The 16,045-nt window shown below is 45.8% G+C and overlaps 1 protein-coding gene across 2 annotated transcripts in view; it reads right to left on the bottom strand.

The window, feature by feature from the left end:
- Positions 1 to 9,488: 9,488 nt before the first annotated feature.
- The window catches only part of LOC127574551 (transcription initiation factor TFIID subunit 4-like), a 118,388-nt gene continuing 111,831 nt past the window's right edge, over positions 9,489 to 16,045 (bottom strand). For both annotated transcript variants that reach the window (XM_052023627.1, XM_052023629.1), the window contains one exon: positions 9,489 to 9,941. In XM_052023627.1, the coding sequence (XP_051879587.1) occupies positions 9,777 to 9,941 (165 nt within the window). In that variant the 3' untranslated portion in view covers positions 9,489 to 9,776. The remainder of the gene's footprint in view (positions 9,942 to 16,045) is intronic.

The raw sequence follows: 16,045 nt of genomic DNA, 5'->3' as shown, positions 1-16,045 counted from the left end.
TGGTGGGCAAGAGGGCTTCATCCTGCCTCGATGGCTCTGTGACTGTTGAGTCTAGGTTAGCCAGCATCAAGATTATAGAGCAGTACCGCACAGGAACAGGCCCTTCAGTCCACCATGTCTGTTCCAATGTAACTAATCCCATCTGCCTGCACGTGATCCCTATCCCTCCATTCTCAGCCTGTTCACGTGTGTCTAAATGCCTCTTAAACATTGCTATCATATCTCTTACACCACTTCCCCAGGCAGCCTGTGCCAGGCACCTCCCACTCTCTGTAAAAGAAAACTTGCCTCGTAAACCTCCTTTAAACTTTCCCCCTTGACCTTAAACCTAGGCCCTCTAGTATTTGACATTTCTACCCTGGGGAAAAAACTCTGAATATCTACCCTATCTACGTCTCTCATAATTTTATAAACCTCTATCAGGTCTCCCCTCAGCCTCTGCCGCTCCAGAGAAAACAACCCAAGTTTGTCCAACCTCTTCTTATAGATAATACTCTCTAATCTAGGCAAAATCCTGGTGAACCTCTTCTGCACCCACTCCAAAGCCTCCACATCCTTCCTGTAATGGGGTGACCAGAACTACACACAAATACTCCAAGTGCAGCCTAACCAAAGTCTTGGAGAAGAAAACTGTTAGCATTATAAGCTGAGAATTCATAAGAATTGGCTGTTCAGCAGATGGAGACCAGTTCGATCCACATTCACTATTCTTCCCCATAACCTTGCGATACTCTCTCCATTAGAAATCTTATCCACAGTTGAATTTGTTTCCAAAATATTAGGCAGCTTCAAATTTTACCTCCACCTCCAATGATTACAACCCCCACCTATTCTCAATGAAGTACCCAAATTTAGTTGTGAATGAACTATCGCAAGGTTAAGGTTAAGACCATCTGATGAGCAATGTGCCAAATGGCTGTCCCTGTCTTGTAATTTTATAAATACACATTTCATAAGCAGAAGGGTGGGATTTTATTTCTGCATTTGCATTGAGGAGGTGGAAGGCTGGGTTAGAAAGATTGCAGACAACACAAAGGTCGGTGCTGTGGATAGTGCGGAGGGCTGGCGAAGCTTACAGAGGGATATTGATAGATTGCAGAGTTGGGCTGAGAAGTGGCAGATGGAGTTCAATCCAGAGAAGTGTGAGTCGGTACACTTTGGAAGGACAAACTCCAAGGCGGAGTACAAGGTTAATGACAGGATTCTGGGCAGTGTGGAGGAGCAGAGGGATCTGGGGGTTCATATCCACAGGTCACTGAAAGTTGCCTCACAGGTGGATAGGGTAGTTAAGAAAACTTATGGGATGTTAGCTTTCATAAGTCGTGGGATCAAGTTTCAGAGCCGCAAAGTAATGGTGCAGCTCTCCAAAACTCTGGTTAGACCACACTTGGAGTACTGTGTCCAATTCTGGTTGCCTCATTATAGCACGGATGTGGAGGCGTTGGAAAGGGTGCAGAGATTTACCAGGATTCTGCCTGGATTAGAGAGTATGGATTATGAGGAGAGACTAAGGGAGCTAGGGCTTTACTCTTTGAAGAGGAGGAGGATGAGGGGAGACATGATAGAGGTATACAAAATATTAAGAGAATAGATAGAGTGGACAGCCAGCGCCTCTTTCCCAGGGCACTAATGCTTAATACAAGAGGGCATGGCTTTAAATGTGTGGGGGAGTTCAAGGGAGATGTCAGAGGGAGGTTTTTTACCCAGAGAGTGGCTGGTGCATGGAATGTGCTGCCTGGGGTGGTGGTGGAGGCAGGTACATTGGTCAAATTCAAGAGATTGTTAGATAAGCATATGGAGGAATTAAGATAGAGGGATATGTGGGAGGAACGGGTTAGATAGTCTTAGGTGTGGTTTAAAGGTCGGCGCAACATGGTGGGCCGAAGGGCCTGTATTGTGCTGTATTTGTTCTATGGTTCTATGTGGAATTTTTTTTAAGCAATGTCAGATAAAGAGGGGAGAAATTGATCTTTGTCTACTGGTCATTGTGTGAGAATAGTGACTGTTGGGTTGAAGTCAGTGGAACCAGATATTGCAGATTAGTCACATTGTACAGCACAGAAACAGGCCCTTCAGTCCACTATGTCCATCAATTCCTATTTATACTGGTCCTATGTATCAGCATTTGGTCTGTGGCCTTTGTAATTTCAAGTGCTCATCTAGATGCTTCTAAAATGTTGTATATTCAGGGCTAGAGGCAGTGGCTTTAAGATAAGATATCTTTATTGGTCACATGTATATCGAAACACACAGTGAAATGCATCCTTTGTGTAGAGTGTGCTGGGGGCAGCCCGCAAGTGTCGCCACTCTTCCAGCGCCAACATAGCATGCCCACAGCTTCCTAACCCGTATGTCTTTGGAATGTGGGAGGAAACCGGAGCACCCGGAGGAAACCCACACAGACACGGGGAGAACGTACAAACCCCTTACAGACAGCGGCAGGAATTGAACCCGGGTCGCTGGCGCTGTAATAGCGTTACGCTAACCGCTACACTACTGCGCCTGCTGCACCACTGTTCCTGTGATTTCTTTCTCCTGGTATTTGGAAGGGATGCTGTCGAATCTGTTTCCCCAGTGCAATGAGGTTGTGCCTTCCAAATCCCAACCACTCATTGTGCAGGGCTGACTCAGCCCAATGCACCAGTGCTTCTTTCTCAGTGGCCTTTAACCTGAGCCCTCTAGTCATCGAACCCTCCACTTCGCGGAAACGGTTTCGATGGCCAATTGCAAATGCTTCATGATTTTAAATCTCCCCTTAATCTCAACTGATCCAAGGTGAACAACCCCGGCTTCACAACCTTGGAGAGATATCTTCTTCAAAACCTTTGTGCACATAGATTTAATACTGGAAATGCAAGCATTAAGCATGATTGCACTGATAACCATGAAGTGTCGGAGCTCCTTCTTTGTAGTACATTGTGTTTTGTTTGAGGGTCCTGAAATACATGGGTGTTTAAGTTTATCAGCCTAGTGAACGGGAAGCAGGACTGAAAGAATGTTCTGTTACCTTGAGGCAAAGGATCTTTCTTAATAATGGAGTGTGTTTAAGGGACCATGTGACCTAATGCTGTTCCTATTTCCTTATGGTCCTGGACTACTATTGACCAATGCTTTAGCTCTATTAGGTGTAGTCTTGTCCAACAATATCAAAGAGGTAAGGAATGAGTCAATATCTATCGGGGCTCCAATTTCATATTCATACATACATTAAAATGTAACTCGGGGAAACAAATATATGATCTTTATTGTATTAAGTATAACATATCCTTTCATCCTGAAACTTAGGTTAATTAGAAAGCTGGCTCCAAAAACATCATAAGGGGATCTAAGGAGAGCTTTTTCACCCAGAGAGTGGTGAGTACACGGACTGCACTGCCTGAGAGAGTAGTGGAAACAGAGTCACTGACAGTATTTAAGAAGTATCTAGATGAACACTTGAATCACCCAGGTATAGAAGGCTGTGGGCCAAGTGCTGGAGGATGGGATTAATGCAACTGGGTGCCCACTGGTTGGTGTGGACATGCTGAGCTCAATGGCCTGTCTCCATGCTGTATGACTCTACGACTATAAACCATTCTTGCCACTGTTGGATTAACATCAAATGCTTAGTCTAGTACGTCATACAACATAGAACAGCACAGCACAGGAACAGGCCCTTCGGCCCACAATGTCTGTGCCAAACACGATGCCGGAATTAAATTAAGTCCCCTTCTGCCTGCATATGAATCCATATCCCTCCATTCCCTAACAGATTCTTAAACAATCGCTGTCGTACCTGCCTCCACCACCACCCCGGTCAGCCCGTTCCAGGCACCCCCCACTCTGTGCAAAAAAACTTGCCCACACATCCCTTAAACTTTCCCCCTCTCACCTTAAATACATGTCCTCCAGTATGGACATTTCTACCCTGGGAGAAAGATTCTGACTGTCTACCCTGTCTATTCCAGAGATTCACCACCTTTGGCTTCATAAATCTAAAACATTTTGCAGTGAATGGTGGCAATTATGGCATTCAATTTTGATTTTACAAGGATTTTTTTTAAGATAGATATCTATTCTTTCAGGAAATCAAAGGTTAGGAGATCAGACAGGAAAGTGAAATCCAATTGCAAGTCCACAAGTATAAAAGTGGAAAGTCACGTTACAGCTGTATAAAATGTTGGTTAGACCATTTTGGAGTATTATGAGCAGTTCTGGTTGCTACATTACAGGAAGGATGTGGAGGCTTTGGAGAGGGTGCAGAAGAGGTTCACTAGGATGCTGCCTGGATTAGAGGGTATTAGTTATAAGGAGAAGTTGGACAAACTTGGGTTGTTTTCTCTGAACGTCGGAGGCTGAGGGGAGACCTGATAGACGTTTATAAAATTATAAGATGCAAAGATAGGTAGACAGAGTCTTTTTCCCAGGGTGGAAATGCCAAATACTAGAGGGCGTAGCTTTAAGGTGAGAGGGGCAAAGTTTGGAGAAGATTTGTGTGTCAAGTTCTACTGTACTATGATCAAATCATCTGTTGTCTTACGGAATGGCAGGCAGAACTCAAGGGGCTGAATGATCTCCATCGGTTCCTACATCTTGTGTTCTCATGGCAGCAAAAAAAGAAAGGTGCAAGGCTTCTCCAGCCAAAGCACTCCAGTCGCTAATATCTGCCATTCCAGTTGTAAAATAACAGTGTGCAGACAGACTGCAGACAGAAAACTGTGGGTGTTGGAATTACTTCCAAGTTGATGCATAAAGTGTTTATGTAAATCTCTGACAGATTTTTTCTCTTCTAAACAAGACTAAAACACTATAATATCTACTCTATCAATTTTGGGTTTAAAAAGCAAGTGGGAGTATTTCATCATCAGTCAATAAAGCCTTCGTGCTGTCTGTCACCATTGACGTTAGTTGTAATGTGGGACTTGTTCTTGCTAAGCATTGGCATCAAACCAGGCCCTTTGTGAAGACTCTAATGATGTGTAACAAATTACTTTTCTGTCACAAACAATACATATTCTAAATAATTGTTTCAGTTGTTTGAAATGTTTGGGTAACTGCACCAGCACTGATTTTATATACATTGGGTCATAGAACAATAGGATACAGGCCCTTCGGCCCAACCAGTCCATGCCGACCACGGTGCCCACCCAGCTAGTCCCAATTTCCTGCGTTTGGCCCATATCCCTCCAAGCCCCGCCCCTCCATGTACCTATCCAAGTGCTTCTTAAATGATACTGTTGTACCTGCCTCACCCACTTCCCCTGGCAGCTGGTTCCATATACTCACCACCCTCTGCGTGAAAAAGTTACCCCTCAGGTCCCTTTTAAATCTTTCCCCTAAACCTATGCCCCTTAGTTTTGGACTTCCCTACCCTGGGGAAAAGACTTGTGACCATCCACCTTATCTATGCCTCTCATAATTTTAAACACTTCTATAAGGTTGTCTCTCACTTTCCTGCATTCCAAGGAATAAAGACCTAGCCTGCCCAACCTCTCCCTGTAACTCAGGCCCTCTAGTCCAGGCAACATCTTCTGTTGTTCATTAATCTTTTGCTGATCGGTTGTTTTTTCTGTCATCTCTGTTCATTTATGTGCCACATTAGTTATTCACTCTACCACTGGTGGCTGTGCCTTCCCCAGCTCTTGAATTCCCTCCCTAAACCTCTCCACCTCTCTCTTAAGATGTTCCTCAAAGTTGACATCTTGGATCAAGTTTGGTTCACCCGTCCTAACACAACAGAATCATCGCTACGCAGAAGGAGTCCATGTGGACCAATTCCTTCAGTCCCATTCCACAGCTCCCACCTCATTGTCCTACAAATTATTTCCCCTAACGTCGTCAACCTTTGCTGGCTCTTTGATTCCATTTTAACCATCTTTACAGGCAGAGATCTCTGCACCAGGACCACTTTTGATGGAAGACTTTTCCATCATGTCCCTCTCTGTTTGGTTGCCTATCTCTCTACCTGTGTCCCTGAGCCCTTGGACCACCCACAACCTCCCTCTCTAGACCTGCCCTGACCTTACCATTTCTATCAACCTTCACTACTCCCAGGAGAACAACCTCACCTTCTCCACAGGAACCTAGGGCAACTTTTTTTTACACAAAGGGTGGTATGTATGTGGAATGAGCTGCCAGAAGAAGTGGCTGACGGGTACAATAACAACTTTTAAAAGGCAGTTGGACAGGTACATAGATAGGAAAGGTTTAGAAGGTTATGGGCCAAACACTACAAGTGGGACTAACTTGGATGGGGCATCTTGGTCGGCATGGACCAGTTGGGCCAAAGGGCCTGTTTCCGTGCTGTGTGACTCTTTGGCTCTACTCCGTCTCCTTGGCCTCTGTGTGACTCATAGACACAGAAAATAGATGAGGCCATTCAGCCCTTCACATATGATCATGGCTAATCATCCAAATCCTGTCCCCTGTTCCTGTTCTCTCCCCAAATCCCTTGATCCCGCTAGAAAAATGTCTAACTCTTCTGTGAATGTAGTTAATGATTTGACTTCAAGTTCTCTTTGTGAGAGAGAATTCCATGGGTTCACAACTCTCTGGGAGAAGAAATTTCTCCTCATTTCCATCTTCAACGGCTTCTGCCTTATCCTTGGATTGTGACCCCTGGTCTCAGGGTCCCCGATCATGGGGAATGTCCTCCCTCCATCTATTCTGTCCACATTAGACCTCTGCATCAGCTGTTAGTCTGAAAGTCCTGCCAGGGTCTTGGAACAATTCTCCAGTACGAAAGAAGCTATACCAATGGAAGTTGTTGTTGTAATTGGGAACTCCAGGAATATTTCCAGGGTGTGATACTAATCGGTTGCAATCAATTCACAGTTTGTTACTTAGGACCTGGTTAGACCATAAGATATAGGAGCAATAGGCCATTCAGCCCATCGAGTCTGCTCTGCCATTCAATCACAGCAGATTGCTTTTTCAACCCTTCACCTTCCTTCTCCCCATCACCCTCAACCTCCTCACCAATCGAGAACCTATCAATCTCTCCCTTAAATACACCCAATGACTTGGCCTCCACAGCCCTCTGTGGCAACGAATTTCACAGATTCACCACCCTCTGGCTGAAGAAATTCCTCCTCATCTCAATTCTAAAGGGACGTCCCTTTATTGTCCCGGACTCTCGCACTAATGGAAACATCCTCTCCACGTCCACTCTATTCAGGCCAGCCCTATCCAATATGTTTGCAATATCATTTCTGACACTTCCCACTGCCTCGAGAAAGCAACCAACATAATCAAGGACCCCTCTCACCCCAGTCATTCTCTCTTCTGCCCCCTTCCTGTCAGGCAGAAGATCCAAAAGCTTGAGAGCATGTACTACCAGAATGCAGGATAAAGTGTCACAGTTACAGAGAAAGTGCAGTGCAGGTAGACAGATAAAGTGCAAAGGCCACAACGAGGTAGACTGTGAGATCAAGAGTTCATCTTAGCATATGAGAGGTCCATTCAAGAGTGGGATAACAGAGGGATAGAAGCTGTCCTTGATCCTGGTGGTACAAGTTTTTGTATCTTCTACTCAATGGGAGAGGAGAGAAGAGGGAATGACTGGGGTGGGTGGGGTCCCTGATTATATTGGCTGCTTTCCCGAGGCAGCAAGTCCACAGAGGGCAGGCTGGTATTTGTGAAATGCATTCATAACTCTCTGATATTTCCTGCAATCTTGGGCAGACTAGTTGCCATACCAAGCCGTGATGTATCTGGATAGGATGCATCCTATGGTGCATCTATCAAAATTAGTAAGAGTCATCGGTGACATGCCGAATTTCCTTAGTCTTCTGAGGAAGTAGAGTTACTGGTGAGCTTTCTTGGCCATAGCGTCCATGTGGCTGGACCAGGACAAATTGTTGGTGACATTTACACCTTACAATTTGAATCTCCACATCAGCACCATTGCTACAGGCATCAGTTCCTGTAGATTGCAGGAAGAATGAAACATGGCACCAGAAAGAGTCATAGAGCAATACAGCACGGAAACACGCCCTTCGGCCCAACCAGTCCATGCCGACCACAGTGCCCACCCAGCTAGTCCCAATTTCCTGTGCTCAGCCCATATCCTTCCAAGCCCCTCCCCTCCATGGGCTGAAGGGCCTGTTTCCATGCTGTATGATCTATGATCCCTCTTGCTATTCTTTCCCCTCAGCTTTACTTTCCTTTAATCGGAAGGACGAGGCCATTCAGCCCCTCAAGCCAGTTCTGCCATTCTACTGGATCAGAACTAATTTGCTCCAGATCCCTCACCCAGCTTCACTCCTCTGGTACAGGGCGGTTCGCTTCTCTCGAGGAAGGGGAGCCTTGACCTGGCAGGGATCATAGAGTCATAGCGTCATGCAGCATGGAAACAGGCCCTTCGGCCCAACTGGTCCATGCTGACCAAGATGCCCCATCCAAGCTAGTCCTGTTTGTCAGTGTTTGACCCATATCCCTCTAAACCTTTCCAATCTATGTACCTGTCCAAGTATCTTTTAAATCTTGTTATTGTACCTGCTTCAACCACTTCCTCTGGCAGCTCATTCCACACAGATACCACCCTTCCTGTAAAAAAGTTGCCCCTCAAGTTCCTATTAAATCTTTCCCCTCCTACCTTAAACCTGTGCCCTCTAGTTCTTGATTCCCCAACCCTGGGAAAAAGACTGAGTGCATTCACCCTATTAATGTCCCTCATGATTTCCTACACTCTAAGGAATAAAGTCCTAGCCTGTCCATCCTCTCCCTATAACTCAGTCCCTCAAGACCTGGCAGCGTCCTTGTAAATCTCCTCTGCACTCTTTCCAGTTCAATAACATCTTTCCTATAGCAGAGCAACCGAAACTGAACACAATACTCCGAGTGTGGCCTCACCAGCGTCCTGAACAGCCACACCATGACCTCCCAACTTTTATACTCAATGCCCTGACCGACGAAGGCCAGCGTGCCAAACGCCACCTTCACCACCCTGTCTACCTTTGACTCCACTTTCAGTGAACCATGTCCTTGTACTCCAAGGTCACTCTGTTCTACACCACTCCCCAGGACCTTGCCGTTCACTGTGAAAGTCCTACCTGGTTTTGACTTTCCAAAAGGCAATATCTTGCATTTATACAAACTAAACTCCATTTGCCATTCCTCAGCCCACTTACTCAGCTGATCAATATCCCCCTGTAGTTTTTGAGAACCATTTTCCATACACTTTCCAGTGGTTTGAGATGCTTGTTGTAGATAGTTCAGGTGTAAGAAGCATATAGAGGGCAGGGATCACTTCTGCTCAGTAGATCATGAATCTTGTACCTGGTTTGGATCTTGACTTGCAAACACTCTTTCTCTCAGTTGACCAGCAGGTGGACATTGAACGCAATGGTGAACTTCATCATTGATGTCTACCTTTGACAGTAGGTGACCCACTGGGTAAATTAATTGGTAAAATTGGTTTATTATTGTCACATGTACCGAGGTACAGTGAAAAACTTTGTTTTGCATGCCATCCATACAGATCATTTCATCACAACAGTACATTGAGGCAGTACAAGGGGAAACAATAACAGAATGCAGAATAAGGTGTTACAGTTATAGAGAACGTGCAGTGCAGGCAGACAATAAGGTGGAAGGGCCACGACGAGGTAGGTTGTGAGGTCAAGAATTCATCCTATTGTACGAGAAGTCTGTTCAACAGTCTTATAACACTGGGATAGAAACTGTCCTTGAGCCCGGTGGTACATGCTTTCGAGCTTTTGGATCTTCTATCCAATGGGATAGGGAAGAAGAGAGAACGTCCGGGGTGGGTGGGGTCTTTGATTACGTTGGCTGCTTTACCGAGGCAGTGAGAAGTGTAGACAGAGTCCATGGAGGGGAGGCTGGTTTCCGTGATGTGCTGAGCAGTGTCCAAAACTCTCTACGGTTTCTTGAGGTCTCGGGAAGAGCAGTTGCCGTACCAAGCTGTGATGCATCTGGATAGGATGCTTTCTACGGTGCATCTGTAAAAAATGGTGAGGGTCAAAGAGGACATGCTGAATTTCTTTAGCCTCCTGAGAAAGTAGAAGCGCTGGTGAGCTTTCTTGGCCGTGGCATCATCATGGTTGGACCAGGGCTATTGGTGATGTTCACTCCTAGGAACTTAAAGCTCTCAACCCTCTCGACCTCAGCACTGTTGATGTAAACAGAAGCCTGTGCACTGCCCCCCTTCCTGAAGTAAACGATGGAGGGGTCCATGTTTTCCAGAGTGTAGCCTTGAACCTTTATTGCCTGAGGGTTCCATCCTCTCCCACCCTCTCCTCCTACCCTTGATTCCCTGTAATCAAGCTCCTTCTGTCAATCTCAGCTTTAATAATATGCAATGACTCTTGGGTAGAGAATTCCCGATTCAGGACCATCTGAGAGAAGAAATTCCTCCGTCTGAATTGAGTGACGCCCTTATCCTGAAACAATGCCCCCCCGTTCTAACTACCCCCACCAGGGGAAACTTCCTATCGGCATTCATTCTGCCGACCCTCCTCCAAATGTTCAATAAAAACAGAAAATGCTTGGAATACTCAGTAGGCCAGACAGCATCTGTGTGTGTTGCTCCAGATTTGCAGCATCTGCAGCCTCTCTTGTGTCTCCAGATCAGTCGGTTCCTCGGAACCTTTCAGGTTTCAGTTTACCTTTCCTTCATCTAGACTCCAATGAGTCATGTCCAAATTTGCTCAACCTCTTCATCCAAAGAATTAACCTACTGAGCTTTCTCTGCACTGCACCCAACACATCCTTCCTTATATGGTCCATAAGCAAAGGTACAGGAGCAGCCTCACCACATCCTGTAAAGTTGCAGCAAGATTTCCCTGTTTTAGACTCCATCCCTCTGACAATGAAAGCCAACATCCCACTGGCTGGCCTAATGACCTGCTGCACTTGCAGGCTAATGGTTTGTGTCTCACATGCAAGGAGCCTCCGACTTCCTTGCACTCCAACTTTTGTAGCCTCGCTCCGTGTAAGTAATAATTTGCTTTTTCATTCTTCCTTTCAAAGTGGATAACCTCACATTTCCCACACTATACACCATCTGCCAACCTCATGCAACCAATCCATATCCCTCTGGGAGCTCTTTGTGTCCTCACAACTCACTGACACGGCTGCCTTTGTGTAGAACATAGAACATTACAGCACAGTACAGGCCCTTCGGCCCACGATGTTGTGCCGACATTTTATCCTGCTCTAAGATCTATCTAACCCTTCCCTCCCACATAGCCCTCCATTTTTCTATCATTCATGTGTCTACCTAAGAGTATCTTAAATGTCCTTAATGTATCTGCCTCCACAACCTCTGCCGGCAGTGCATTCCACGCACCCACCACTGTCTGTGTAAAAAACTTACCCCTGACATCCCCCTTATACCTTCCTCCAATCACCTTAAAATTATGTCCCCTCATGTTAGTCATTTTTTCCCTGGGAAAAAATCTCTGAATGTCCACTTGATCTATGCCTCTTATCATCTTGTACACCTCAATCAAGTCATCTCTCATCCTCCCTCACTCCAAAGAGAAAAGCCCTAGCTCACTCAACCTATCCTCAAAAGACATGCTCTCCAATCCAAGCAGCATCTTGGTAAATCTCCTCTGCACCCTCTCTAAAGCTTCCACATCCTTCCTATAATGAGGCGTCCAGAAATGAACACAATACTCCAAGTGTGGTCCGACCAGAGTTCTATAGAGCTGCAACATCACCTCGCGGCTCTTGAACTCAATACCCCGACTAATGAAGGCCAACACACCATGCGCCTTCTTAACAACTCTATCGACCTGCGTGGCAACCTTGAGGGATCTATGGACGTGGACCCCAAGAACTATCTGAAGCAAATCTAGCCACACTATACTCAGCCCCTTCATCCAACCTCTTGTACGATAAAACAAAATTTTGGCCTCATAAAGACCTTGCACCTTATTGTCTGCCTGCACTGCACTTTCTCTGTAACTGTAACACTTTATTCTGCGTTCTGCTATTGCTTTTCCCTTGTACTACCTCAATACACTGATGTTTTGGAATGATCTCTATGGATGGCATGCAAAGTTTTTCACTGTACTTCAGTACATGTTACAATAATAAACCAATTACCAATTACCTTAGTATAGATTGTCTATAGTTGGAGACTCCGCACTACCCCTGTGGCGCCCCACTAGCTACCGATTGACAGTTTGAGAATGGCTAATTTATCCCAACACACTGTATTCTATTATTTAGCCAATCCCCTAATCATGCCGATATATTACCCCCAATCCCACAAACTCTTATCTTGCACGGTAACAATTTATCAGATACATTATCAAATGTCTTCTGGGAATCCCAATACACTACATCTACCGGTTGCCCTTTAGTGACCCTCTTTGTTGGACCCTCAAGGATCCCAAGAAAAATATGATTTCTCTTTCATAAAACCACATTGACTCTGCTGAATTCTCTTTCGATTTTCTGATCCCAGACCTCGATACCAATCACTAATCACAGCTAGGCTTCAATTCTCAACTCCAAGCCTACACCAACCCTAAATCCTAATAACTATTCCAAGACAAGAGTTGGCTGAAGATCGCAGTACAGGTCCTTATCCAGATCACCAACGTACTCACTGGTCCTGATCCACATCATGAACCTGACCCCTGGTCCTGATCCAAATCACCAATATATTCACTGGTCCTGGTCCTGATCCAACCTTAGACCTTTATCCCGGAGACCAATCCAATTCAAGTACTGTGTGCAATTCTGGTTGCCCAGCTATAGGAAGCTTGTCTTTAAGCTGGAGAGGGTGCAGAATCGATTCACGAGGATGTTACCAGGACTAGAGGGCTTGACATATAAGGAGAGGCTGGCTAGGTTAGGACTTTTTTCTCTGGAGTGTAGGATGCTGAGGGGTGACCCTACCGAGGTTTATAAAGTCATGAGGGGCGTAGATAAGGTGGATAGTCACAATCTTATGAAGGGCGTCGATAAGGTGGATGGTCACAATGATAGAATTCACCCTGCAGATTGAGAGGGAGAAGCTAAACTTGGATGTATCAGTATTACAGTTGATAACTACAGAGGCATGAGAGAGGAGCTGGCCAAAGTTGATTGGTAGGGGACCCGAGCAGGGATGACGGGAGAGCAGCAGTGGTAGGAGCTTGTGGGAGTAATTCGGAAAACACAGGATCAGTTCATCCCAAAGAAGAAGAAGCTTCTAAAGGGAGGACGAGGCAACTGTGGCTGACAAGGGAAGTCAAAGACAGCATAAAGCAAAAGAGAGGGCTATACAATATTGCAGAAATTAGTGGGAAGCTGGAGGATTGGGAAGCTTTTAAAAACCAACAGAAGGGAATAAAAAAGCAATAAGGGGAGAAAAGATGAAATATGAAGGTAAGCGAGCCAATGATATAAAAGAGGATACCAAAAGTTTTTTCAGATATATAAAGAGTAAAAGAGAGGCAAGAATGGACATCGGACCGCTGGAAAACTATGCTGGAGCGGCAGTAATGGGGAACAAAGAAATGATGGACGAACTGAATAAGTATTTTGTGTCAGTCTTCACTGTGGGAAAACACCAGCGACATGCCAGAAATTCGAGAGAGTCAGGGGGCAGGAATGAGTGCAGTCACTATTACTAAGGAGAAGGTGCTTGGGAAACTGAAAGGTTTGAAAGCAGATAAGTCACCTGGACCGGATGGACTACACCCCAGGGTTCTGAAAGAGGCAGCTGAAGAGATTGTGGAGGCATTAGTGGTGATCTTTCAAGAATCACTGGAGTCAGGAATGGAAAATCACAAATGTCACTCCACTCTTTAAGAAGGGAGGGAGGCAAAAGGCAGGAAATTATAGCCCAGTTAGTCTGACTTCAGTGGTTGGGAAGATGTTAGAGTCCATTATCAAGGATGAGGTTTTGGGGTACTTGGAAGCACATGATAAAATAGGCCAAAGTCAGCATGGTTTTCTTAAGGGGAGATCTTGCCTAATAAATCTGTTGGAATTCTTTGAGGAAGTAACAGGCAGGATAGACAAAGGAGAGTCAGTGGACGTTGTTTACTTGGATGTTCAGAAGACCTTTGACAAGGTGCTGCACATGAAGCTGTTAAACAAGATCGGAGCCCATGGTGTTACAAGAAAGGTACAAGCATGGGTAAAAGATTTGCTAACTGTCAGAAGGCAAAGAGTGGGAATAAAGGGGGCCTTTTGTGGTTGGCTGTGGGTGACTAATGGTGTTCCGCAGGGGTCGGTGTTGGGGCCACTACGTTTCATGTTATATGTTAATGATCTGGATGATGGAATTGAGGGCTTTGTGGCCAAGTCTGCGGATGATTCAAAGATAGGTGGAGGGGCAGGTAGTGCTGAGGAAGCAGGGAGTCTGCAGAAGGGCTTGGACAGGTTGGGAGAATGGGCAAAGAAGTGGCAGTTGGAATACAGCGTAGGGAAGTGTACGGCCATGCACTTTGGCAGAAGGAATAAAGGCGTAGAATATTTTCTAAACGGGGAGCGAATTCAGAAATGGGAAGAGCAAAGGGACTTGGGAGTCCTAGTGTAGGATTCCCTAAAGGTTAACTTGCAGGTTGAGTCGGTAGTAAGGAAGGCAAATGCAATGTTAGCATTCATTTTGAGAGGACTAGAATATAAAAGCAAGGATGTAATGCTGAGGCTTTATAAGGCGTTGGTCAGACCACATTTGGAGTACTGTGAGCAGTTTTGGGCCCCATATCTAAGGAAGGATGTGCTGGCATTGGAGAGGGTCCAGAGGAGGTTTACAAGAATGATCCCAGGAATGAAAGGGTTCATGCATGTTTGATGTCTCTGGACCTGTACTCACTGGAGTTTAGAAGGATGAGGGGGGATCTCATTGAGACCTACCGAATATTGAAAGGCCTGGATAGAGTGGACGTGGAGAGGATGTTTCCAGTAGTGGGAGAGTCTAGGACCAGAGGGCACAGCCTCAGAATAAAGGGACATCCCTTTAGAACAGAAATGAGGAGGAATTTCTTTAGCCAGAAGGTGGTGAATCTGTGGAATTCGTTGCCACAGGCGGCTGTGGAGGCCAAGTAATTGGGTGTATTTAAATCGGAGGTTGATAGCTTCTTGATTAGTAAGGGCGTCAAAGGTTACGGGGAGAGGCAGGAGAATGGGGTTCAGAGGGAAAAATAAATGGGGCGGGTACAGTAGTGTAGCGGTTAGTGTAACGCTACTACAGTGCCAGAGACCTGGGTTCAATTCTGGACACTGTCTGTAGGGAGTTTGTACGTTCTCCCCGTGTCTATGTGGGTTTCCTTCGGGTGCTCCAGTTTCCTCCCACATTCCAAAGACGTACGGGTTAGGAAGTTGCGGGCGTGCTATGTTGGCACCGGAAGCGTGGCGACACTTGCGGGCTGCCCCCAGAACACTCTACGCAAAAGATGCATTTCACTCTGTGTTTCGATGTACTGGTGACTAATAAAGAAACCTTACATAAATCAGCCATGATCAAATGGCGGAGCAGACTTGAAGGGCTGAACGGCCTAATTCTGCTCCTATGTCTTATGGTCTTATCTTTTTCCCAGGATAGGGGCGTCTAAAACCAGAGGGCGCAGGTTTAAGGTGAGAGGGGAAAGATTTAAAGGAAACCTGAGGGGAAAATTGAAGGTGGTGGGTGTGTGGAACGAGCTGCCAGAGGAAGTGGTAGAGGCGGGTAAAATTACAATGTTTACAAGACATTTGGACAGGTACATGGATCGCAAATGTTTAGAGGGAAATGGGCCAAATGCAGGCAAGTGGGACTAGCTCACATAGACACCTTGGCTGGCATGGACGAGTTGGGCTGAAGGGCCTGATTCCATGCTACATAACTCTGTGACTCAATTCAAGGCCAGAATGGGCCCTTTCTGTCCGCCAGGTCCCTGCCCTGACCTAGCCTCTTGTCTTTGACCAGGTTGCCTTTGGCCCATGGCTATTCCTATCACGTGGCCAACATTATCAGCATTTCCAGGACTGTGAGACCATTTTCGATCAGCTGGCCTTGAATTGCAATGAAACAATGTCAATAAACCTTCCTCCAGTTGGTTCATTAACTAATTCATGGTTAATGCACTGTTGGCAGCCCAGCTCTGTGGTGGAATCT

The sequence above is a fragment of the Pristis pectinata genome, chromosome 9 (assembly GCF_009764475.1).
Source record: "Pristis pectinata isolate sPriPec2 chromosome 9, sPriPec2.1.pri, whole genome shotgun sequence".
Lineage (NCBI taxonomy): Eukaryota > Metazoa > Chordata > Chondrichthyes > Rhinopristiformes > Pristidae > Pristis > Pristis pectinata.
This window is presented reverse-complemented; position numbering and strand designations above follow the sequence as displayed.